We start from the raw sequence: 26,262 nt of genomic DNA, 5'->3' as shown, positions 1-26,262 counted from the left end.
AGATTATCCATTTAGACTCTTATGGTTCAGTCTACTTTCTGAAAACTATAGTTTGTTTGAGATGAGCTGAAACTGCGCCAAATGCCAATCAGTGTCGATCAACGTTGATCACACGTCACGGGTACGTAGGTATCTGAAAGCTCGTGAGATCCAAATAAGTCTGGTAAAGGCGGAGCAGCGTGTACGTGAGCGTGATGGGCGCGTCCTCGCGGCGTGTCCTCGCGGCGTCCATTCATTCCTATGAAGACGCGCAGAACTACCGGAGCTGTGTCGTCGACCACCTCAACGTGTTTTGTAATAATAACGTTTAATTAAAAAAAATAAAAGAAACTTCTTTGTTCCCACATGTGGCCTGGCGTATGTGGTAACAAATATGTTGCTCATTATCAGCAGCGCATGAAAGCGCTTAACGGCCCGATCTGGCCGCTGCTGCAGACGCTGTGCAACAGGTCCCACAGCTCTCGGTCTTGTATAAGTGCGCTAATAAAAATGGTCAAGCACAAATTGTTGTCAGTGTCTTTACTGTCAAGGATGTAGTGTTTGGGCAGGTATATAGGCCTATATAATATGTATTTCTATAATTAATATTTAACACAATGTACAGCCGCAATAGGGATAGGATGGCAATCGGAAATGTATAGCATTGGATGATAATCATGATAGTAATTGGTTACAGCCGCAGTATTATAATTGAATTTGTATATAGTAATTTCGCTGTTGACGTAAACGGAGCAGAGCGTGAAGGCGGCGCGGGGGCGGGGCCTGTGAGCTCCGCCCTCTTTACAGCTGCTTCAACACTGAACCAAACGACGAGCACAGGAGCCACTAAAGAGAGCTCCTTGGACTTTTCAAAGCACTCTTTATATAAGGTAAGAGCGCAGCTTATATTTTTAAAGTCACTTCAGAAAGACATCTGATTTCGGCTTTAAACTACTTCATCTGAGATATGCGTCAAACACTATGAAAGCCCGACATAGTTGCGAGATTGAACTTTAGTGTAGGCCTACATGTAGGCTATGGCCCACTTTCCGGGAAATAACATCGTGACATCTTACATCTAACATCTTACTTAACTTTGATTTTATTTCATATTGTTTTGTTTTTTTGGGTGGGATTAATAGTTAGGACATTTAGAAGCACAGATTTGCTTGACTCGTGCGGATTTGAGCTCAGTGTCAACAAGAGACGATCTTTCCTCACTGTAAAAGTTGTGTTTCTACTTGTGCCCGTACCTGTTTGTCCAGTCAATGGAAAAACATAGGACTATCCGGCTATATTCAACTATGGAGAGGCATGACCGCCTTTAAAATACTCATCTCACCACTTTGATAACTTGTTTGGCTGATGACCAAAGAAATAGTATTGTAAAAGTGTAAGCTCTGGTCTGCCACGCCCTCTTTCCCTGTGCGGCTCCTGGGACGTTTCTCACAAAATGTTTTTCTCGTCTTGGCAAGTTCCTCACACAACAAACAAACTGTTATGTGGCGTAAACTCACTCTTCTGCCAAAGACGAAACACTACAGGTCAGGCTATTTCCATCTGATACGTACAGAGACATAAAACGGTAGCCTATACTCGGTGTTTGCCAGATAAATTAATTCATTTATTTATTCATTTAAAACCATGAAGCCCAACTTCTCAAGCAGTATACCAGCTCACATGGGAAGTTCTGAATAAGCTCTCAAGAATTGTTCTAAATGAATGCACATCAGGGTTTGTCTAGTCCACCAGGAACAAGTCTCATTCTCTGTTAGGCCTATATGACCGTATGGGTTTGGTATTTGAGTTATTGTTGCTGACAACCTACTGTACTATTGACACAGTTGAATAGAATAGTTAAAACACTACTCAGTGTCCTATGACGTTTTATCGTAGGCCTATTTAACTAGATATAATCCTAATTATTAATCTTTATTTTTATCATTGTATAATGTTCAGAATGTGATTAAACATACTACATTAACTGGAAGAGTAAGTTAAGTAGCCCTTTCCGTCATGATAACCAGAGTCCATTTCACCCTGGTGTTGTCTTCTAAAACCAATGTTTTTCTTGGCGGGGTCTGTCTCTGAGCCTTGTACTTTTTGCTTACATGCCAGTGGGAGTTTCAGGGATGGACAGTCTACTGTAGATGTGGGATGAGGCGTGCATGTGTTCAGTATTTTTCCAGCCCCTGTCTCCAGTAGGACTTGTTGAACACATTTAATTATTGTTCATGTTTAGATCCCCCCCCCCCCTTTGCTTATTGGAAACTTGATCTGTGTTGTTGCCCTGTATCACTGCAAATCCTCTGGGGAGAAAGTCTGGGGTAGCACTTCCTGTTTGAATGTTGTTCCAGGAAGTCCCTATAAGGACACTTTGTGAAGTCTGACATTTTTTCTTGATTACACAAGTAGCGACACCTTGATCCTGACAAACATTGCTGTTCAGCTGGAGCCACAACCAGCTGTGCATCTGCTGTGCTTTTGTCTACGTTTCTTAGGGAGGAGAACTTTCCAATAATTACATTTTACTGTTATATTCTTGAAATTTATGAAACCGCAGCTAGGCCATTCATTTGGTGGGTAACAATGTATCAAAATTAACCTTTCAAAATTAAGTATACATTTTTATATTGTGAAAACATTACTGCCACTACAGCGTAAGTTTCTTATGACATGGTAATAAAACAACTGGATCTTTGTATGGAAATTGCTATTTTAGATTGAGATCCATTAGACAATTAGCAACATAGAACAGAATCAGCTACCTGTATAATATTTTCCCACAGGCTTTAGTTAGAGTCTGGAGTAAAACCCTGATTAGCTTCTTACCTAAGCTGCCTCCATGACTAATTCTTCCATTTATTTGGTAAAGTGATGTAATATAAATCTCGCTCAAACTCCTCCACACCAGTGTAGGAGATTTGCCCACCCAGTTCTCCGAAGCAGGCCAGCTCCTAATGCCACAGAGCTGGGTCAGGGAGGATGTGCGTAGGATCTCCCATATTTTCTGCTCTGGTCCTCTGTCCCTGTGCGCTGCTGTGCTGTGATAAATTGGACCAGGCCAGTCTCTGTGGCTCTGTCCTATTTCAGGATCCTGTTTGGTTCCTGCTGCCCCGGCCTGCATCCGTTGCTCTCAATTCAAGTTGGACTCAACCTTGAAAAATTATGAAATCTATGGGCAAAGGTTCTAGTTTAATGTGCAATGTATAATTCTTGTCCTTTTTATACTATATTAAAGCAGACATTTCAGAGCTTCTAACCATGTTATAGTTGTTCCCCCTCACTATTTATTCACCCGAAGTTGTTTTTGAAGTGATTTGTGCATGTTTGAGCAGCGTTTAATCTCTTATTTTCAAGACGCCATATTGACAGCCAATTTTTTTCACCACCACCAGCATGTAGCCATTGTTCTCTACTTACTTCGTTCTCCAATTTTATTTCCTTAATCTGTAATATGTGCAGGATTCGGCAGCGTTGCATTTTGGTACAAATGAAAAAAAAAATTCCCGTACTCCCTAGCGTGATCTGCAGTATTCATCAGACTTGCCGTCTGTGGAGAGGTGACCCTAGTCCACAGTAAGAATGCATTTTTAGCAGTGAAGAGATTGAATTAATGCAAAGTAGATACGTTTAATGCTATAATGTGGAACATTCCATGCAATGCAATAATATTTACATGGAAACAAATAGGTGGTAGACCCTCAAGCAGAAAAAATACATTTATAGAAATAATAGAAAGTATTGTAATAATCATTGAAGTATAAAATTTGGGATAATCATTTAGTCATTTACGGAATAGATTATAGTGGGTCTGGATATAATTTGTTTCTGCAGTGATAGTAGTGTACATGTGTAGGAGCCTGTGTTTTGAATGGGGCAGTGGGATGGGGAAGGTGGGAGGGCTTCAGAGGGGGGCATGTGGGTGAGACATTCCTCACAGGGCCACAGTGTTGTGTTTGAGCAGCCACTGACCTGTCATTAATCATCATCTGGAATGTCTCTCGGTCCTTACACTCAATCAACTCCATGGGTCAACCATTTATCTGATAATTATTATATAGAAAATATTGTCAATAATCATTTCAAAACTACTAAATATTAAATGTATTAAGATTGTTTGCTCAAGGTTTTGTTTTTAGGACTTTTCAGAGATTTTGAACTTTATAAACTCAAGGCAGGGGGGTGGTTACAATGTAGTTTGTAATCTAGCACAACTTTTTATAAGGAAATTTCAGTAGTTCAAAGGTTCAGTGACTCATCGGCACTGATTTTTTTTTTTTTTTTTTTTTAATGAGTATGCAGACTTTGCATTTAAGTTATTTGATTCAAAAATACATGCTCAAGCATGCCTATTGGTTAGTGACTAGTAAGTGGAAGAGGCATTCTTGACATCTAACACATCTCTTAAATATTGTTGTTTACTGCCATCATAAGACTCTTTATGAAGAAGTATTTCTGTTCTGTGGGAGAACTTTGACTTTAGTACCGTAATCAGAGAAAAATTATGCAATAACTTGCACGTGGACGTGGTGCCTTGTACAGTAACATGCTGTTCAGATCAGGGTGTGAGTATGGGCTCAACACCAACTTTCTTTCGGTTTGATTAAAACATATTTTGTCAAATGATTTGTACTCATTGTATCTTTTGATTATTCAGCATTTCCCAGTGTGCATGACCTACTTTCAGTTAAAATCCAGGACACATTTAATTATTCACTGTTGAATATCCAAGATTCTTACAAAAGAATGCTACAATGGAGTTTTAGCTTTTTGATTGACAGTTCAATTCTATTCAATTGGTTTGTTTTTTGGTAAAAGTGTTAGGTGTAATGTATCCCTGTATACTGGACTGAGGTGCACAACACGAGAGAGTAAAGGACATTGACCTATGGCCCTATTTTAACTTTCACTGACTGCATTTCATTCACAGAGAAGGCGACACACTTTCTTTATTAAAACAATTAAACTTGATTGTGGCACTCTCTCCTAGTTCAGCACTCTCTGCTCTTTCTCTTCCACAACAGCTGTTTTTCTCCTCTCGCAGGACGCAGGAAAGGGAAGAGGGTGCGGCTCCCAAACCTAGCTTTTTCCTTATACTCTATTACCCTTTTGCCGTTAACTATATGTACTGTAAATGATGTTTAACTTCCGCCTGTGTCATGTCTGCAGATGGCTGCAATCAGGAAGAAGCTGGTGATAGTTGGAGATGGTGCGTGTGGGAAAACCTGTCTGCTCATTGTCTTCAGTAAAGACCAGTTCCCTGAGGTCTATGTCCCCACTGTGTTTGAGAACTACATAGCTGACATTGAAGTTGATGGCAAACAGGTAATCATTCTGCCTAATTGGTTACGCTAAATCTGACACAGTTTGAGACACATGGACACGTGTTGTGAAATCTGAGGCCATTTTATTTTGCTACAAAAGCAAAAAGTCAACAACAGGAAAGGGATCCATGGCCACTTCTGGTACAAGTTTAAATCCCCCTCATTGTGCTTCATGAATAATGCCCCACTTCCTGTTTTCTCCACTATAACTGTGGGAATAATTTGTTTCTCTGACCAATTTTAGTTTACATTACATCTAGGATGCTAAATATTCCCCTTTTCCCCTATATGAAATGATCATATTTATATATCAACCTGGCTTGAAATAAAAGGCTTAAAGCCACACCATGTAAAATAAACCCTGGACTTTTCCTTGGCCTGGAGAAGATTTGTCATCTCCAGAGAGTTACATGATGTCACTTTAAATAACTTCTCTACTTTCATGTTCATTCTCCAATGACAATTGCCATAAACCAAAACAGTTTCCCTACACATTCTTACAAAGGGGCCTCTGTAAATACTAGTATATCATGGTCCCATTTCTCACAACTACTAAACAAGTAAACAAAAAATTAACACTTGGGAATGGGACCAGAAATTAGAGTTGAGCTAAGAGCCTCACAATTTGAAAAATAATGGTACTTTTTGGTGTAACTTGATTGATGTGATTTATGTAATAACTCTGATAATTTGAATAATAATGACTTTCATTATGTTTCAGAAGTTTCACTCAGAGAAACAGTGAAAATATAATATTAAAAGTAGAAGAAATGTGTGTGCATAGAACACGCTTTAGTTAGTCATTAAGTTGGTACAACTAAAATTTTAATCTCAAATATGCCATTTTTTGTTCTTTTAAAGTAGAAAAATACCTTCAGCTAATCATGGCAGCTGACTGAGCTTTAGAAGTCTCAAGAGACTGTAGCGCCCTCAAGTGGAGGGAGAGAGTTTACTACTGTTCTTTCATATGTCAGTGTTGGATATTTTCACCATGTCACCTTCATACATTCATTCATTCCATCAATCATTTATTTAATCAGGATAAAACTCCTTAAGATTTTAATTCTTTTACAAGAGTGTCCTGGCAGCACGAGCACCACTATAACCAATTACATTTACAAAAACACTATAAATCCTTATCACATCTGATGCTTTATTCTTCTTGCCTGTGTGTCAGGTGGAGTTAGCACTGTGGGACACTGCAGGTCAGGAAGACTATGACAGACTGAGGCCCCTGTCTTACCCCGACACAGATGTCATCCTCATGTGCTTCTCCATCGACAGTCCTGACAGCTTAGGTTCGTCTGTACTCTTTTACCTATTGGGCTTCATTCATAATAACAATTGTTTTAAGGTCTATATCATAGACTGTTTATATAAATGGACATGGCTAATGTGCAAGCCGCCACATTCCAAATAGGAAGTGATCGTGGGTGCGCTTCCACCTCCACCGACTCTTAAAATGTTTGTCTTAACCCGCTCTATATGATCCTGGTATATTTATTTTGCTATTGCATGCATAAATCAAGATATGAACATTAATAACAGACAAATCGGGTGCCTTCTTATTGGAATTTCAAATGTGGAATGATGAGCTTCATTTGACCGGAGTTGAACGCTATGGGTGTCACACTTCCTTAGTCCAGTTATTTATACAGTCTATTGTCTATATAATGAAAACCATTTTTGAGCTTTTAATTATAATTTTATTATAATGTATGTATCTTCATCAAAAACATATGTGGAGTTTTTGGCAGGAACCTTGTTTGTTTGTATGCACATATTGTATTCTGGTCAGGAAGATCTGTTTATGTCTCTGCAGCCTCAAGGGAAAAGGAAGAACACAAGTCCATGTTAATGTATGGGGCTTGTGTTCATGAGGTGTTTTTGTTTTTATTTTTCAGAGAACATCCCCGAGAAATGGACACCTGAAGTGAAACACTTTTGCCCCAATGTCCCAATTATTCTTGTTGGAAACAAAAAGGACTTGAGGAATGATGAACATACTCGACGAGAGCTGCAGAAGATGAAGCAGGTAGTTTGTGCTCAGAATGTGATTGTCCACTAAAGATTTAAATTGACATCATCCTAAACTTGTTATGATTTCACAGGAGCCTGTTAAGCCAGACGAGGGCAGAGACATGGCCAATCGCATCAATGCCTTTGGGTACCTCGAGTGCTCGGCCAAGACCAAGGATGGAGTGCGGGAAGTGTTTGAGATGGCCACCAGGGCAGCGTTGCAGGTCCGCAAGCGTAGGGCAAAGAACATCTGTGAGCTACTGTGAAGGAGCTCTCCTCTCTTTGGCGCAAGGCACTGTTTGGATTATACTGAGGCTTCCTGAACTTCCATAACCACACGTAAATGCAGATATCCCACAGGAGGATATGGCAGACTGTCTCACCCGTGGCATTAAGCCCTAAATCATGTTTCTGCTTGTTTCACTGTTGTTGTTGTTTTTTGTTTTGACTCACCAGCATTCCTCTGTGCTTATGTGAAGAGTCTGATTGTTGAATGTTTTTGTATTTATGAGTATATTTTATGAGCCCACTGACTGTCACCCCCAATGCTGAGACCTGTCCCTAAAGAAGCTGAAGCTATGCTCATAGTTATTTTTGACAAACATAATTTTTTAAATACTGATGCAGCAGAGCTTTTTTGAGTCTACATTTAAAGGGTCAAATTCAGTCTATTCATACAAATTAATCTACAAAACCCTGGGCAGTCACTTTAGTGCGATAGCCTGTTCTTATACCTTCGATTTCCTTCAGCAGTAGGAGTTTAAACTGGTCCATTGGGGCCACATCTGCACAGACCAGTTGTTAAGGGACTATTCTTGCCTATGCTGCCATGGTGCATCGCTTTATGAGCGAAAAAAAATATATATATATAAATACCTGATCTATCACCATTTAAACTAAATCAAATTAATTTAGTTCCCACCATTTTTCATATTTTGATTGTACAGGGTAAAAAACTTGTCCATGGCAGTGCCTATATTGCTTAACCCAGGTGGCAAAATCTGCGCGGGATGAGTTGAATATTATTGAGACTGAGACAAACATGTAATAAAGTATTTTTGAAATACCCCACAGACTACAGTGTTTGTTGTGAAAAACAGCTTTATGTTAACTTCTGACAGTTTAGAGAACAAAATTGAAAAAAAAAAAAAGGTTTAACATTCTATCCAGCCATACAACAAGACCACAATGTCATTAAAAACACAAAGTATTTGGCAATGACTCAAGGCAGCCAAGGTGTCCAAGGACTTTGATTAAAGACGCCATGAACACAATTTAAACAATGGATTTCCTGTTATCCATTACAGAGACAAAAAAAAAAAAAGACTGAAACACTGATTATATTCAACTGAACTAAACTTGGGTCCCCGACTGGATCTGAATATTCTACTCCTTGATTTTGTTTCTCCATTCTGAATCGAGCTGATGCTGAATCTACAAAGCCTTCTCTGTAATGCAATTTAAAAATGAGATGTTCATCTGTAAAGTGGTACAATTTGAATAAAAAAAAAAAACACATTACCTGTTGAGAATCTTTAATTTCATCACCATTTGTACCCTCCTTTTTCTTTGCAGTAGCTAATGAAACTAGACCGACAAACAGTACATACATTGTAAGGGTAACAGTAAATAAAATGTAATTTTATCAATCTAATCATCAATAGAGACATACCGCGCCCAAGCAGAGTGTGAATTTGACATCCCGGGGTTTCCCACAACAATCAGCAGGGCTTTGGCACGGTTCACAGCCACATTGAACCACTGGTTAAAACAGAAGCATGTTGAGTATGTTAAAACTTTAGATAAATTCTAGTTTCTCTACCTTGTCATTTAGGAAACTTATGCGGACTGTGGACACCAGGATCACTCTTCTCTCCTGACCTTGAAACTCCTCCAGTGTACCAACCTGGAGCAGACACATATTAAGCTCAGACAATCTGGCCACTGGAGGCAGTTTATGAAGTGCAGTGTGTTACTTTTAGGTTACTCATGTTTTTGATTTTGTAGTCCTTCTCTACTTTCTGAAGTGCCATACAGATTTTCTGCACCTGTAAGGGGAAGAATGCATTCATTTTTAAAATTATTTTATTATTTCATGTATTCATAAGTGAGTAATTCTGACCTGTTTCCTATAGGGGGCGATGATTCCTATGTCTTGTGGAGAGATATTGGAGAGACCATTATTTCCCTGTGTTTGCAGCAAATCCTTCACATAATCCATTAGCACATCCACCTCTGCATTGTTGAAGAGTAAGAAACTGCTGCTCGAGTCGGTTACTTTATGGAAGATTATTGGGAAACCCTGATAATTGTAGTCAGCATTAGTGTCTTTGTTTGTGTGTGTGTGTTTTAACATAAATACACTTTGCTTTTTAAGAAAAAAAACAAACATCAACCCACATAAGAAGGCGATGGACCCCCATTTCAAAATGATAATGTAGCCTTACAAAATATTACCTGTAACTTCAAGTCAGATTTTTCTTAAGATATAAAAATATTTTGGTGCAGCCAACATTTCCGATCATTTCAGGAGAATAAAGGTGAAAAACAACACAATATTGTGTCATTTGCCACTGATGAGATCAATCCATATAGTGAAAACAAAGAACTATTTGAAATTAGCAGATTGTTATTTGTTTCCTGTCCTATAATTTGCCAGGATACTTTAAGGCGTGACCAAAAGCAGTGTGGAGTTAGAATTGAGTGTTGCACTTTAAGACAGTGGAGACAGGTATGAACTTGCATATACAGTTGAAACCAGAATTTTTTATACACTATACAAAAAGACCCATACAATGTTTTTTCTCACTGTTTGACATGAAATCAGACTAAATGTTTCTTATTTTAGGTCAATTACGATTACCAACATTATTTCTATTTGATAAATTCCAGAATGTCAGAAGTTTACATACATTTCATTAGCATGTGATACCATTGCCTTTTAAACTGTATGACATTTTGGATATTGTTTCTTTTGCTGTTGTTCTTGTGTTGATCTGCACATTTCGAACCAAAGCACGTTCATCTCTTGGACACAGAACCCGTCTTCTTCCTGAGCAGTATGATGGTGTCATGGTGTCTATACTTGCATATATATAATTGAACAGATGAACATGGCACCTTCAGGCATTTGGAAATTGGACCCAAGGATGAACCAGACTTCTGCAAGTCCACAATTCTCTTCCTGATATCTTGGCTGATTTGTTTTGACTTTCCCATGATGTTAGGCAAAGAAGAAGTGTTTCAGGAGTTCCTTCATTCACAGGTGTGTCTCTAATTAACTCAAATGTTGTCAATAAACCTGTCAGAAGCTTCTAAAGACTTGACATCATCATCTGGATTTTCCCAAATTGTTAAAAGGCATTGTAATCTTACTGTATGTAAACTTATGATTTTTAAGAAAGAAATGAAAAACTGTCTAAAATACTCTTACTCTGCCCAATTCTGGCATTTAGCAAATAGAAATAATTTTAGTAACCCTAACTGACCTAAAACAGGAAAAGTTTAGTCTGATTTCACATCAGACAGTGAGAAAACAAAAAGCATGTGTCTTTTTATATTGTGTATGTAAACGTCTGGCTTCAACTGTATACTGTAGCTGTGGACTCTATGGAGAATTAGAAGTTTCAACTTTACTTAACTTTTAAAATGTGTCCTCAGTAATACGGTAAGTCCCTCCTCCCAAAGTGTTGACTGTAAAATACCCTTTAAGAATATTCTAAAATACATACATAATGACTGAAATGATTTGGTTAAGAAAATCTGTCTCTCAGTCAGATATATCCGGAAATACTATACCTGTTTAAATAGCCTCTCCTTGCCTTATTAGTTATAAATGCCTTTTGGTGATATGACTTTTATTAAATACTAACTGAATTAGAAAGAGTTTTTTTAGCTTTTGGTTTTTTTGGGGGGGATAAAACTTTAGTCACCTTTTGAGGGAGAGGTCCGAACGAGCAGCAGGAGTTGCGTTGCTCATCAGCATAAGCCTGAAGTTCTCCATCATAGAAGAGCTCATTGGGAATTTGTAAAATGGCAGGATGAGACCTAAAACAGCAGATGAGTCAGTTTGCAATGAATGTATTTGTTCATTTATTGTTCCTTTTTTCCACAGTCGTGACCTGTAGTTGCGGAGAAGTTTAGTCACAAAGCGGTTGTCAAACACGCCGATGTTTTTCTGATAAAGAGGGAAGTCTGTCATCAAACGCTCCAACAGAGACAGCCCTGCACACAGAACATTTATGTGAAGTCAAAACAAAACAGGGCACTACTGTAGATAAACATGGTTACTGTCTCACCCATGCTAAATCTTTGAGCAAATCGAGATCTGACAATGGGCCCAAGTTGTTTAGGGTCTCCAGCCAAAACAACCTGACCAGTATTTGGATCGAGTAGTCCTGTGTATTTAATTATTAAACAAACTGAAATTAGTATAACACAAGATATTAAAGAGAGAGAAATGTGATTTTATTTCCACACCTGCTAGTGGCAGTATACACTCTGGCTCCCGAGCACATTCCGCCCCATCCACAAACACATGAGTGAAATGGCCTTCGGGAAAATTGTCTGTCACAAATCTGTAGAAAACCCTATGTTACTGGATGATATTATCATTTAAAGATGATAGTACAAGTGCAAGGCTCCTTTAACCTCGAAGACGTTAACAGTGTTGTGATGTTGACTGACTTCAGATCTTTAGTACCCTTGGGAAACTCAAAATAGTCTCCAACCAGGTTACAGCAGGCCTAGAAACACAGTTTAAGTTTACATGAAAGTAAAATAAGTTTTTAGGAAAATAACTTTTAACACCTTGAGACTGTCTGGGACATCCTGAGGGTTGTAGCTCTTAGCATATATCCTGAGCACTTGAGTCTCCCCATCCGTCAGTAGACTCTCACAGAGGAAATCAGCAGCTTTGTTGGTGAAGGCACAGACCAGGATGCAACTTTGAGGTTTGCATTTGGCTATCTGTTTGATGGCCTCAACCACGGTCACAGTTTTACCTGAAATTTTCACAGTAACCTCACTGTACAATCACTACAATGAATGAGTCACATAAGCTGTTGATGATCTTTGTTGAGTATCTCAATTATCAAAACCAATGTTTATACAGATCTGATCTGATGTAAAAAAAAAAAAATTAAAAAAAAAACTAATTTAACCTCTCATACCTCTTTGATTGGATTTAGAGCATGTATTTCTTTGTGTCTATGTACCTGTCCCAGGTGGACCAAACAGTAGGTATGGGGCAGGCTTAGATGAACCTGCAACAATGTGCTGTACAGCTCGATATTGCTCTGGGTTTTTCCCCAGCTTCCTGTCAAAAAGTCTGTAAAGTAAAGTTTTTTTAAAAAAAAAAATAACAATTGAGCTGTGAAATAATTTACTCAAAGAAATGTATTGGGAGCTACCCACTTGAGATCAGGAAGAGTCTGTTGTGGAGCAGGTGAAGTGGGGGCCAAAGGAAACAATACTGCAGCCAGTCCACTTCTCACAGCAAATTCTGTGGCTCTGTGCTGGGTTCTTAGATTCAGACGATTTACTGTGAACTCAATGTGAAACGTCATGCCTTTTACAAAGATATCCAGCAGCCTGAAAAATCACACAAATGAAACATCACGATTACAATCATTTCCAGGAAAACATAACTATATGTCCTTACTCTTTGCTAAAGCCCAGTTTAACACTGTCCAGTTGCACAGAGTGTACATAACCACGATATTTCTTCTTTATCTCTCCAACAGGATAGACCAGCAGCTGGTCACCTCTCTGCAGAGTGGGCCGGTTTTCAGCAGTAATCTGAAAAACATTACATTAAAAAAATAAAACAAAAACAACCATCACTGTGCATAATCATTATAATGTCCACTGTAATCAAAATCTGTTAATAATAATATGGTTGTAGCTTAATTTCCGTGTACCTTCAGAACCAGGAGCTCCTCGTTAAAAGAGTCCCTCTGCATTGTCACCTCCTGCAGGTTATCATTGGGAACGTTGTATCTCCTGATGTCCCTCTCCATTTGATACTCTTCCAAATGCAACAGGAGCTGTAACTTCTCTTTATAGTTGTTGATGCTCAGAGGAGCTTGTAATGTCTTTTGTCTGAAACACATTATTAATATATATCTAGTACTGTTTATAGTATTTACCGATGTTAACAGAATTTTCTCAATGACAGTTAAAATCACATGAATGGAGCTTTAAATTGGCCAAATCTCTATAGGTAAGGCATGGTACTTGCTGTTTAAATTGCTTTATTTCAATATGACATGTTTACCTTTGATCCCAGAAGGTGTCTGGCTTTTTGAGGGCCAAGATGAGATGGTTCATATCTTTAGGTAGTTTATATTCATACAGCGGCACTAGATTAGTTCGCTTCTTCTCAGACATACTAAATAGATGACAAAATTAATGAGGATGAAGCATGTGCATGTATTCAAACTTGTATGTGTACTACGGCCAACTACCTTTCAGGAAGTTGGCCGTCAACAATGGTGACCTTAGTTGGAGGGGTCCATGTCGGAGGGGCAAGAGGCCGACAGAGGGCCTTTCTCCCTGCTGTGGTCTTACACACAGCTTCAATAAAGCGCACAATGTAAAAAGAAGTAGAGGATCTCTCAAGTTTGAACTCAAGTGCAAGCATCACTGACTCGACTCCATCTCCACAAGCGCTGTACTTTACCTCAACTTCATAAATGTCTTCTGCAACAGAGATTATTAATTATTACGATTTTTAAAATGTCAGCTCAAGGTAAATAGCTGTTTAACCAATACACAACCATATGAGACCAACAAAAACTAAATGATCTGTAATATTTACTGGAAGGAAACAAGAAATTTTTCTATGGCCAGAGCAGCAGACTGAAAGGCAATCCTAGAACTGTTTGCAATGAAACACAACTCTCACAGCTCTTTTAGTTGTATATTCTATATTTTAGGGAAATAGTTTGCTTTTAATTAACATATATTATTAGAGGCTTTGCAACTGCTCTTACCATTGCTTTACAAACATATGGTTTTATGCCTTATTGAAGTTTAAGTGTGACTTTAGATCTTTTCAATTCTCTACACTGGATCAGCTCTTTCTGCAGCCTTTGAAGAGTAGTTTTTAGTATGCTAGACAATATTCTCAATGCAAATTTTAATTTAGCATATCTCCACAACAACATTTTTGATGTTTCTGCCAATTCTACATCCCAACCTTTTTATATTTGTTGAATAAAAATGCCATACCTGGAGGGAGATCCAGTGGGCATTTCTTGTGCACTACATCCTCAACCTTCAGTGAGAAGTTTGCAAACCCACGCAGAACAGCATAATCAATGAACTGCACCGTTTCATGACCAGTGTTCTCAATGTACAGAGGCACAGTGTGCTGTATGAAACACAAAGAAATTGTTTGTCTCTTGTTTAATACCATGTAACAGTATTGTTAAACTATACTATACCTCGCTGTTGTTGTGTACTTCAAAGGAAATCTTCCCATCCTTGAACTCATGGTCAGAAGAGTAGATCTCAATCCCATTTTTATCAGTGATATCAGCCCTGAAGAATATTTAACATTTGTATATTAAACACAACACTTAAGAGACAAAACAATTGTCTCTATGCCTTTTATTTTTCATCAGAATGTGTGTCCTCAAATCAACCTGAAACACTAAAATAACTACAGATATGTGTATATTTGGTCAATCTTAAACATTTTACAATTGTTTGTTGTTTTTGATTGTTTAAATATTTACCATGGTATCTATATCTGAGTCATGTCTGTCACAGGGTAACCATAGTTATTTAAAAGAATAAGAAATTAGGTGAAAATGCAGTATTGTCAATTTATTTTATGTCAGAATCAGAATCAGAATCAGAATCAGAAGACTTTTATTGCCATAGTCTGTGAACACAGTTCACAAACTAGGAACTTGATACGGTGAACTTGATATGTCACTTGTAAACCAAGACTATGTCAGGTGGTTCTTTGTTATTGTAATGTCTTGATAACAGCATTCCTTCAGGCTCTCCCATGGAAAACTGTTCAAGGTTATGAAGCACTAGCAGATGGTACAATTTCAGCAACTTTGTTCAAACTGATTTTTTTAATAGTTTAAAAGCTGTAGACACTAGAGAATTGCCATTTTTATAATTGAAAGAAATGTATGGAAAAACATGTAAGCATTCTTCTGTAAGTATTCTATTATGTTCTAATTGTAACCACTGGTAGAGTCTCACTTCAGTAATTCGTAGGTTGTGGTGTCACTGAGCAGGGTATTCACCTTAGGCTTGTAATCAAATGAGTTCAACATCACAGTGCCTCCCTTTGTCAGCTGGCAAAATGTCGATAGCCTTCCTTTACTCTGATATTACACTTGAGGGAAGAAGTTTGGCGTTGCTCAGTGCAGCTGTTACTTTGTGTAACAACTGAAACAACTACATGTGGCGTGTAGATCATTTAAGCACCGTAAGGGCTTTAAAGACACGGAATATCACTCCCTCGATTAGCGGTGACAGCATTCAATCAGACGAAGCATTTGTGTATTAAGTGTTTCAAGGACAAGAAGTGTCTTTTCAATATTTGTACATAATTTTTTACATGTATATCTGTGGGTCTGATGAAACATAAACCTTATCTAGGACTGCATGATTTGTGACTTACCAACAGCAGAAACAGGGAATGGCATTATTATTCATATCACTGTTTCATATAATAGCTTACTAATATTTCTATCCTCATTTTGACCATCCTTCAATGCCACTGGGGAAGACTGTCTGGACCAGGGGGAACCTTAGTGCAAAGAGATCATGGTTCTAACTGTAGAATAGCCAATAGGGACAACATGAAAGCCTAAAGGACCCCACACGGTCCCTTCTTCTTAGCTTTTGCCATTGTTAATATCTTTTTATTCATTATTTTTATTTCAGTTACCTTGAAGGCTGACTCCACTTCATGTTGTGTATCTGAAACAATGTACAAATAAATACGTTTTTAGAATTTTTTTTTTTTTTTAATCATATGGGTTATTATTATTATTACTAAACACTGAGATGTTAAAAATCCGCACTTACTGAGCTTAAATAATTATACTTTGTGTGCATACCTTTGGCAAAAAAAATATGTTGATGCCATGCTTCACTTTCACTTTCCCAAAACAAGACAGTCCGTAGAGGATTGAGCCAAATGGAAACCCAGGCCTTCTGCAAAAGACCAAAATATGCAATATACGCAGTTGCAGTTGAAATGGTGATAAGTTCATATTATATTACGCTATTGTATTAATATTCTTCACTTTAAGGAACCCCATATTGTTTTATTTGTACAGTACACACGTTTAAATCAGAAGTATAGACACAGTTACGCCGATTGGCTTTTGGAGCTGTTTTTAGCATGTTTGCATTGATTGTTCTGGATAACCTACAATTTAAGTACATTTGTTATTTATTTATTTTTCATAGATTGACTTACTCGTTTCTGAACTCTTCCTTGTAAATGCTCTGGAGTAAATGCCTTTCTGTGATGTGCGTGCGCCCCGTCTCCTCTAAATACACGTAAAACTCCAGTCCGAAATCACGACAGTCTCTGATAGACTTTTTACCCATGATGGAGCCGAGAGTAGCGCTGATATCAATAAAAACAATAACTTTTCTGCGAAGGTATGACGCTCTGACGGTCGATGAAGAGAATGAGCGCGATGAGGACCCGGAAAGTACCAATGTTCTTCTCTCTTCCGGAGGTAAAGCGCGCTCGAAATGTGCCCCAAATAACCCATCGCATTATCTAATTGTCAGGGGCCCTGCGTTGTTCAAACTGGACACAAAGATTAGTCCAGTTACAGGGGTAGGATAATTAATACATTTTCTTCTTTCCACTCCTTTTCGAGCTTAAAATCTATGAAATGTGCATTAACTGTGCAGGACATTAATAAATAGCCTAAATGAATGAAAATGAAATGAACTCTAATGGACCCGGTGATTTACCAGTGCAAAAAGGGCACACTTCTCAAACTAAATTGCGCTAACATGTTATCAGTCTCATCCACAGTTTATCTGGTGATGTTGGAGGGGTCCTCGGGTTGTAGGTCTACGTTTTTTACACAATAGAGGACTTAAAAGTTTCCAGAGAGCACATTTTATTAAAGAGTACAGAAGATGAGATCAAAGGTGGTTAATAGACAGTTGCATGTTAGTTACATTTACTTGAGTAGCTCACATTTTTGAAGAAGTTCTTGATATGGTGATAGACAAATGTGATTTAATAACAGTATTTATTATTATTATGTTTGAAAAAAGTACTTTTTTAATTAAAGGCAGCAACATCAGATTGTACAATAGTGATTTTTTAACCTTCACAAATCTTTCTGACATGATAATATTTGTTTAGGGACTATTTCTTTTCATTTTATTCCTACTGACTTCCCATCTAAAAAGGCACCTCCTTTGCCAATTTAGTTAGCAATAAATAAGCATTTAATTAAAAATAAGTTGAGGTAGAGCCATAGACTGGGCAGAGCTGAAAAAGTTGAACACATGTCCTCGTAAATCGTGCTTTTTGGTCCTCACATTTCATGTCTCCATTCTGGGTTCAGCTGTTGTTGTACAACACTCTCTTCAGTGTTCACTGTCAAAAAACAAAATAATATTTATATAGTAGACATTCAATTTTAGTTTATATATGTTTGTAGAGTTAGCCAAAGTCAAAGTCAAATCTCGCATCACATGACTTAGACACAAAGGCGGGTCAAAAGCCTAATTAATACCTTCCACTTCCATGCTGAGGTACAAAGATGCGCATCTTTCCACAATGTCCTGATCTTCCTCAGTTTGGACATAACCTCTGTAGCCACCTTGGTCTTGGCAATACTGGAGAAAACTGGAATTACAATAGAAGAAATCGGGTGAAAAAAATGTATATCTCAATAACATATGTTCACAGTCCATTTGAAATGTGCTAAAATTTGCATGTGAATGTCTTGGTTGAGGTTTAAATATTGTAGAAAATGTGTGCCCTTACTTGAAAGATTATGTTTCAGGTATTCTAATTTTGCATATCCCCAAGACAATTTTTTTTTAAATCTCTCACCCCTAGAATCACAAGTGCACCTACCGTGCCCAAGTAGGATCTGATCTCAGCACTAAGGGGTTTCCCACGATGATCAGCAGGGCTTTGGCGCGAGTTATAGCCACATTGAATCTCTGGTTAAAACAAACGCATGTCAGGGCATTCTTTAACAAAAAACTTTCACTACAGTAAAATTTAAATATCTACTTTTTCGTTCTTGACAAATCCCAGTTTGAACTTCTTGTCAATCTCAACATAATCAGGGCTGCTGCGCACAGTAGACACCAGGATCACTCTTCTCTCCTGACCCTGAAACTCCTCCACTGAACCCACCTGGCAGACACATATTAAATAGCCACGCTCTGACCAGTTTATTTTAAGCATTATATGTTTTAATACTCACTTTTAGACCACCCAAGTCCTTGGATGGCTTTAATTTCTTCTCAACTATATGAAGTGCCTTACGGATTTTCTGCACCTGTGATGGGAACAGTTTCTTTTGCTAATGCTTCAAAAATGTATTTCATGTTCAAATGTGAGTTATTCTTACCTGTTTCCTATAGGGGGCGATGATGCCTATGTCTTTTGGAGAGAGAGTAGAGAGGCCTTTCTTTCCCTGTGTTTGCAGAAGCTTCATCACATAATCCATGAGCACCTCTACCTCTGCGATGTTGAAGAACGACGGACTGCTGGACTCACGTGTATCTAAACCAGTCACTCCATGGAATATTACTGGAAAATTCTAAAAGGCAAAGGTCAACACAAACATTATCAGGTAACATGAACAGCTAACCAGGGATAGTCTTTGAGTTTTATTGACGATAGTGTATCACACACATTAATAAAATGTAATATAATGAAAAGAGATAGAGAACACTAATATGAAAATGCAACAGAAGATGGTCAAATTTGGAAAGTGAGATTGACAAAAGTTTGAATAACAGGGGTTTCAGAAACACTTCACTGGGTCAAGTATATCATTTTGGGGAAATTTACCATTTTTGGAAGGTATTCCCAGTTGCAATAAAAGTTGCGTTGCTCATCAGCACATGCCTGAAGTTCTCCGTCATAGAAGAGCTCATTGGGAATTTCTAAAATGGCAGGATGAGACCTAAAACAGCAGATGATTTAGTTTGTAATCAATTAATTTGTTTATTTTAGTATTTCTGTAATAGTTACCTGTAGTTGCGGAGAAGTTTAGTCACAAAGCGGTTGTCAAACACGCCATTGGTTTTCTGATAAAGAGGTAAGTCTGTCATCAAACGCTCCAACAGAGACAGCCCTGCACACAGAACATTTATATGAAGTCAATACAAAGCAGGGCACTACTGTAGATAAACTCATGGTTACTGTCTCACCCATGCCAAACTTCAGAGCCAATGGAGATCTGATAATGGGCCCGAGTTGTTTAGGGTCTCCAGCCAGAACAACCTGCCCTGTCTCTGGATGGAGTAGTCCTGCATTGTCAATGATCACAAAATCATATGTGGAATTAATTACTTACATTAAACATTAACATTAAAATGTTAACAAAAAATGTATTGTTTTCAAGCTTTACCCGCTAATGGCACAATACACTCAGTTTCAACAGCATGTCCTGATTCGTCCACAAACACATGAGTGAAGTGACCCATGGGGATGTCTCCTGAGACCAGTCTGCAGAATATTCTTAATGTTATTCAAAATTTTAAGTCCAAGCCAACTGTGAAAGATGTTGATGTACCTTCCAGCAGTTATCAGCGTTGTAACCACTATTTTATACTCCATGAGCTTTTCTTTTTCAGGATATTCATAACAGTTTCCAATCAGATTAGAGCAAGCCTTGGTAGGAAAAAAACACACAAATGTAATGTAAATATTTTGTACAATATACAATATATGACATTTTAAAGAAATCAAATGCAGATGACCAAACTCACCTTGATCTCTTCTGGTACCAGCATTGGGTCGTGGCTGCTGGCGTACATCCTGAACACCGAAGACACATCGACATGATCTCGTATCTTTTTGCAGAGGAGATCGGCAGCACTGTTGGAAGGGGCACAGGCCAGGATGTGACAGTTGGCCTTGCATTTCTCTATCTGTTTGATGGCCTCCACCACTGTTACAGTTTTGCCTAGAAAAGTATTGCATTTACATAAGAAATCTGGAAGATGGCGGTCAAATGTTTCTTTTTTTTTTTTTTTTTTAGCTTTTTTCTGTATTGTGAAGGTCGATCAAATTTGCTTGCAAAAGGTCATAATGTCAAAAAAACATGAGATACTGTCATTAGCCCTGTGATGTGACTGTTGTTGTAATATTGGGATATGCAAAAATGAATTCAGCCTTTCCCTTAATTGAGAACCATTGTTGTGGAAAGTGAAATTTGTCAAGCTCACACCTTGGCATTGTGTGGCTGTGTAGGAAAGACACTTTCTGCATCTTACTTCCAGAGTGTATCCCCTGTGCATGAACATGTGAATGATATTATGTGTTATAGATTGAGGCAAGGGGCTGCCTTGAATCTGTCTTCCCAAATGCAGCTGTGACTACAGTTTATCAAGGGAAAACTAGGAGTGGATGCTTTGGATTGAAATGCAAAGCATTCTGGACTTTTGTGGCCAATCCTCTGGGATGCTGGACACATGACCCACTGTAAATAACATTAGATATGAATGAAGCATTCAGTAGTACCTGTCCCAGGTGGACCAAACACTAGGTATGGGGCAGGCTTAGATGAACCTGCAACTATATGCTGCACAGCACGATACTGCTCTGGGTTTTTCTCCAGCTTTCTGTCGAAAAGCCTGAAGTGATAGAAAGTAAAGGTTAATGGATCAACATTCAAGATATGGCTATATATTCTGACTGTGCAGGATGATATCACATGCCTTTGATTAAGTTTTATTTTTATAAATCTCACTTTAATTGGACAGAACAGTTTTTCATAGCTACCCACTTGAGATCAGGAAGAGTCTGTTGTGAAGCAGGTGAAGGGGGTGCCACTGGGAACAGCACTGGGGCCAGTGCACTTCTCTCAGCAAACTCTGCTGCTCTGTGCTGGATTCTCAGAGTAAGACGATTTATGATGAACTCAATGTTAAACTTCATTCCTTCTATAAAGATATCCAGAAGCCTGCAATGCATTTTAATGATATAATCATAAAAGAGTAAGTTAAAACCTTACTAATAAAAGCATTTATTTCTTACTCTGAGCTAAAGCCCAGTTTGACACTGTCCAGTTGCACACAGTGGACATAACCACGATATTTCTTATTTGTCTCTCCAATGGGATAGGCCAGCAGCTGGTCGCCTCTAAGCACAGACGGGCGATTCTCAGCAACGCCTGGAACCTAACAAACAAATGGTAAATAAATAACTTTTATTCTTTGTAAGGATTGCAAATTAATGTCTGAGATCGGGACAACCAAGTTACAAAAGGAAATGTTTGTTATTTGGAATCCCATTAGCAGTACTTGACAGTCGGATACAGTAAATCCTACAGATAGTACCTCGAGGACCAGAAGTTTTTTTTCTTTTTTCATTGTTGCCTCCGGTTGGTTGTCATTGGGTATATTGTATCTCTGGATATCCACCTCCATCTGAAGCTCTTCCAGAAACAGCATGAGCTTAAACTTTTCTGCATAGTTTTCCCAGCTCAGAGCGGCTTCTAATATGTCTTTCCTTAAATTGACATTAAACCATTTATTAAATATAGTGTTGTTTAATTATGCATTGGCATGTGGTTACCTTCTGTCACTGTAGTATGTTTGCTGTTTGAGTGCAATAATGAGAGCGTTCATGAAGTCTGGGATGGGGTATGGCTTCAGCTGCACTTTATGTTTCAGCTTCATAACAGACATGCTGAGAGGTGAAAAGTGACAATGAGAATCATGACAATCAATAATAACATATTTATTGGGTGGATGTATACCCTTCAGGAGGCTGCCCATCCACAATAGTGAAGTTAGCTGCACGGGTCCTTACAGCAAGTGCTTGAGGCCTATAGGTGACCACAGGGGCCAACTCTTTGCCCATTGTTGTCATACAGTGTGCTTCAATAAAGCGCACAATGTGAAAAGAAGTGGAAGATTTCAGGTCAGATTTGAACTCAAAGGCGAGTGTCACAGGGTGGAATCCAATTGCGTTGCCATTGAACTTAACCTTGATGTCATAATGCTCTCCTGCAACAATAGAAATTCATAGTAAGCCCACAGGCATAAGTATAACTCCTGTCTGTGGAGCAATATCATAGATAGGGCCCAGATATGCGGTGCTGGACTGGTAGCACCCTGACATTTAAAATGAATGAGCAATGGATTAAACAGTAATAAATGAATAAATACAAAAGAATAGACAAATACGGTAACAATGTTTCACAATGCACTGTTACATTATGAGAGACTGAATATGCCCTTCAAACACATTAACTAAAATAAAAACTAAGTGGACATAGTTTTGCTAAAAGACATGAATGGTACAACCACTCATGGATACTAGTATCAGAGTTACCGGGATTTAGTGCCAGGGGTGTCTTCTTGGTCACTTTGTGCTCATCCTCCAGAGAGAAGCATTGGAGCCAGTGCAGAGCAGTGTAGTAGATAAAATTAACTGTTTGGTTGCTGGTGTTTTCAATGTTCAGATACACAGTATACTGCAAACAAACCAATAGGCTGTTTTACATTTTTTTATAAGGCACTCGTCATTATAGTCATAGGTTAAGCCTATGTTCATGCATTTGATACCTCACACAGACTTTCCAGGTGCAGAGTCATTTTTCCATCTGTAAACAGCGCCTCAGACGTGATCTTAATGCCATGTTTGTCAGAGGTGACCTCAGCCCTGCATGTAACACACCATACGATTTGGATTTAGTAAAAATGCATTGTTTAAGGTTTAAAATAGTCAGTGATATTATTGTTAGTTATTTTACCATGCATTAGTAGTGACATCACCAACTTTAACAATAATTATGATGCTTTATCAATTGTGTATTTTAGAAGATAATATTAATGATGAATTTTAAGCTTCTTTATTTCATTGGTTTGTTAACGATGAATCAGATAATTGTATTTCCAGGAGGTATTGCTATTGACTAATTGCTGATTAATTTAGTGTACATCCAAAATTTGCTATTGTGTAAACAGGGGTATTTAATGTGTTCACGGGCATCGAGTTTTCTGTTCATCTGTCTGTACAGTTGAAACCAGAAGTTTACATACTCTATCTGGAAAGGCATAGTCTGATTTTTCTCATTGTTTGACATGAAATCAGACTAAACTTTTCCTGTTTTAGATCAATTAGGATTACCACAATTATTTCTGTTTGCTAATTGCCAGAATAATGACATTATGGACATTTACATATATTTCATTAGTATTTGGTAACATTGCCTTTAAATTGTATGACTTCACTCAAATATTTTTAATATCCTTCTACAAGCTTCTTACAATAGTTGGCAGGAATTTGGGCCCATTCCTCCTGAAAGATCTGGTGTAACTGAGTCAAGTCAAGGATTTGTGATGGCCACTCCATAAATTAAGTTTTTTGTCCCTGTGTGCATTTGCAAACTGCAATCTGCCTTTTTTATGTTTCTTTTGGAGTAATGGCTTCTTCCTGCAGAGTGGCCTTTTAGCCCATCTCAGTACAGTCCTCGTTTCACTGTGGATAATGACACACTCTTCCCAGCTTCAGCCAGCATCTTCACAAGGTCTTTTGCTTTTGTTCTTGGGTTGATATTCACATTTCAGAGCAAAGCACGGTCATCTCTGGGACACTGAGCCCGTGTCCTTGCTGAGTGGTATGATGGCTGGACATTCCCATGGTGTTTATACTTGCGTGTAATTGCACCCATCAATGAACCAGACTTGGCCAAGTCAGCAATTTCCTTCCTGATTTGTTTTGACTTCCCCATGATGTTAGACAAAGAAGCAGTGTGTTTCAGGTGTGCCTTCAAATACATTCACAGGTGTGACTCTAATGAACTCAAATGTCAATAAGTCTGTCAGAAGCTTCCAAAGACATGACATCATCTGTTGGACATTCACAAATTGTTTAAATGCATAGTAATCTTCCTCAGCGAGAAAAAAGCATATGTACTTTTATACACCATGTATGTAAACTTTTGATTTCAACTGTGCCTGCGACTACAGATGGAAAATAGCATATAGCTAAATAAGGGTGAATCCACATTACTTGTACAATGAAAGACATTTTTACTTTCCAGACTTTGTTATGTTTCTGAAATGCTTATACCTTATACAAATTATTGATGTTATTATTCAATTAATATGATTAGTGAAGTTAAAAAAAAAAAAGTTTACTTGTATGGCAACTGCAAAAATGTATGTGAAGCAAGTTAAGTGACTGGTGATAAATTACAACAAACGGTGAAAAATACAATTGACTAATGTTACCTCTGTATCTTGAGTTTTTTCAGTAGTTCACAGGCCAGTACCCTGCGGGCTCGAACCCCAGTCTCTGCCTGGTCAGGAGAACAGTATTCCGCCACAGAAGGGGTTCTGACCACAGGTGCAGCCCCCTCTCTTTGGTCCAGGGGATTCTGTCTTCTGCCTGAACTCCATTGGTCCACATACAAAGCCTGTACCTGTAATTGAGATCACAGGATTTTCCTTAACCACTTTAGCAAAAAAGACAATTATTTATAATAATGTATGTTTTTTTTTTTTTTTTTTTTTTTTGTAATTGATACAGGCAAAGCATAGCCTGATTATATAAAGTTTTGGTAGCATATGTACAATCAATTTCATTACATATACTTACTTCTGGATGGAAATGAAGACTTCCTCTTTTTGACTTCTGCAGCAGATTAGATGTTTTTAAGGCAAACAGCACTCTGCCAAAGTTTGGATCCCTTGCATCAGCAGTCCTAAAATGAGTCTTCGGTTAGTCAACAGTTCAGTTTTGTCTGACTCAGAATTTAAACTTACCTGTTTCTAAACTCGGTGTTGTAAATTTCTTTGAGTTTTTCCTTTTGCGTAACTGAAGTTTGATTTGTCTCTTGTAAATATTCATAGAAGTCTAGTCCAATCTGGCGTAGCTGTTTTATTGATTTCTTCACCATAATGAGAGACTAACTGGGAGCCTTTGCAGCCTTCAGTCCGGTTTGCTGAATGTCATGTCTGACTAGGAAATGAAAAGTGTCTTTCGTTTTCCGTTCAGGAGTCTGATTAAAGATACAGTGTATGGCATGATGTTGACGAAAACAGCTCAGCAGGGTGCGACTGACGCGTCTCGCTTTTGGAGAATCGAAACTTAAGTGTCCATGACTCTGAGTCACCAAGCGGGCACACCTATCAGGTTCACTTCTGTAGAAACATTAAGCCCCATTAAGAGATAAGTACTGATAGCCCGGACCATATAATTTATATTAAGCCTTTTGCTACAGCTGTAAAATGTCCAAAGGTGAATCTGCACATAATGCGTTTACCACCTCTTGCCAGAAGGTGGCAGCAATGGATCATTTAATGACTATCTTCTTATTATTCATTTATTATACGTTAGTAGAAATACATTGTTCTGTATAATCCAATCCAATAGTTTGATTGGATGTAAGGTTTGTAAAGGGGGTTGATGTAGGCGACTGACACTGTTCATCTTGGAACGTGGCCCCCGTTGATGTGAAGATCACACAGGGCCCCTCTAATGATCATTTTTAACAGTACATGTTAAAAAAAAATTCTCCTTAGATTTTTTTTTTTTTTTTGTTAAAACAAAACATCCCTGTGAGCTTAATTCTAATATAAGGAAATATAACTAAATCTAAATTGATTTAAAACTCATTTTTCTTTATTGCTTGTTGTATGGGACAACACTTGTGGGGGGCCTGCAATATTTCTGAGGCTCCCCTAGGGGACCCCACTGTGGGAACTACTGTAATAGAAATTT

General features: G+C 38.2%; 4 protein-coding genes across 4 annotated transcripts in view; 1 reads left to right on the top strand and 3 right to left on the bottom strand.

Annotated features, from left to right (window-relative positions):
- LOC117374184 (chemokine-like protein TAFA-2) overlaps window positions 1–1,353 on the bottom strand; it is an 84,528-nt gene extending 83,175 nt beyond the window's left edge. The window contains exon 1 of the mRNA XM_055223139.1: window positions 1,233–1,353. The gene's annotated coding sequence lies outside the window, so the exon portion shown is untranslated. The remainder of the gene's footprint in view (window positions 1–1,232) is intronic.
- On the top strand, window positions 735–8,393 carry LOC117373347 (rho-related GTP-binding protein RhoA-A). The gene is made up of 5 exons (XM_033969334.2): window positions 735–869; window positions 5,152–5,307; window positions 6,484–6,604; window positions 7,211–7,341; window positions 7,418–8,393. Exons 2-5 carry the CDS (start codon window positions 5,152–5,154, stop codon window positions 7,589–7,591), a joined length of 582 nt encoding a protein of 193 aa, XP_033825225.1. The 5' UTR covers window positions 735–869; the 3' UTR covers window positions 7,592–8,393.
- An 83-nt stretch (window positions 8,394–8,476) lies between these two features.
- LOC117373325 (putative helicase mov-10-B.1) lies at window positions 8,477–17,030 on the bottom strand. The gene is made up of 23 exons (XM_033969299.2): window positions 16,783–17,030; window positions 16,418–16,514; window positions 16,246–16,277; window positions 14,774–14,870; window positions 14,559–14,700; window positions 13,793–14,027; window positions 13,603–13,716; window positions 13,247–13,427; window positions 12,988–13,124; window positions 12,741–12,917; window positions 12,542–12,654; window positions 12,135–12,328; window positions 11,976–12,070; window positions 11,805–11,902; window positions 11,624–11,722; window positions 11,447–11,549; window positions 11,258–11,372; window positions 9,448–9,627; window positions 9,302–9,373; window positions 9,148–9,231; window positions 8,998–9,086; window positions 8,848–8,912; window positions 8,477–8,773 (listed from the first exon to the last, which is right to left on the bottom strand). Exons 1-22 carry the CDS (start codon window positions 16,914–16,916, stop codon window positions 8,870–8,872), a joined length of 2,631 nt encoding a protein of 876 aa, XP_033825190.1. The 5' UTR covers window positions 16,917–17,030; the 3' UTR covers window positions 8,477–8,773; window positions 8,848–8,869.
- A 407-nt stretch (window positions 17,031–17,437) lies between these two features.
- Window positions 17,438–25,589, bottom strand: LOC117373323 (putative helicase mov-10-B.1). The gene is made up of 23 exons (XM_033969297.2): window positions 25,305–25,589; window positions 25,138–25,243; window positions 24,771–24,961; window positions 23,100–23,196; window positions 22,867–23,008; window positions 22,289–22,538; window positions 22,105–22,218; window positions 21,867–22,038; window positions 21,565–21,707; window positions 21,314–21,490; window positions 21,049–21,161; window positions 20,295–20,491; window positions 20,099–20,196; window positions 19,934–20,031; window positions 19,734–19,832; window positions 19,555–19,657; window positions 19,372–19,486; window positions 18,926–19,117; window positions 18,779–18,853; window positions 18,583–18,708; window positions 18,421–18,509; window positions 18,074–18,186; window positions 17,438–17,934 (listed from the first exon to the last, which is right to left on the bottom strand). Exons 1-23 carry the CDS (start codon window positions 25,436–25,438, stop codon window positions 17,873–17,875), a joined length of 3,006 nt encoding a protein of 1,001 aa, XP_033825188.1. The 5' UTR covers window positions 25,439–25,589; the 3' UTR covers window positions 17,438–17,872.
- Between the last annotated feature and the right edge of the window lie 673 nt (window positions 25,590–26,262).

Source organism: Periophthalmus magnuspinnatus, chromosome 7, assembly GCF_009829125.3.
Source record: "Periophthalmus magnuspinnatus isolate fPerMag1 chromosome 7, fPerMag1.2.pri, whole genome shotgun sequence".
NCBI classification, from domain to species: Eukaryota; Metazoa; Chordata; class Actinopteri; order Gobiiformes; family Gobiidae; genus Periophthalmus; species Periophthalmus magnuspinnatus.
This window is presented reverse-complemented; position numbering and strand designations above follow the sequence as displayed.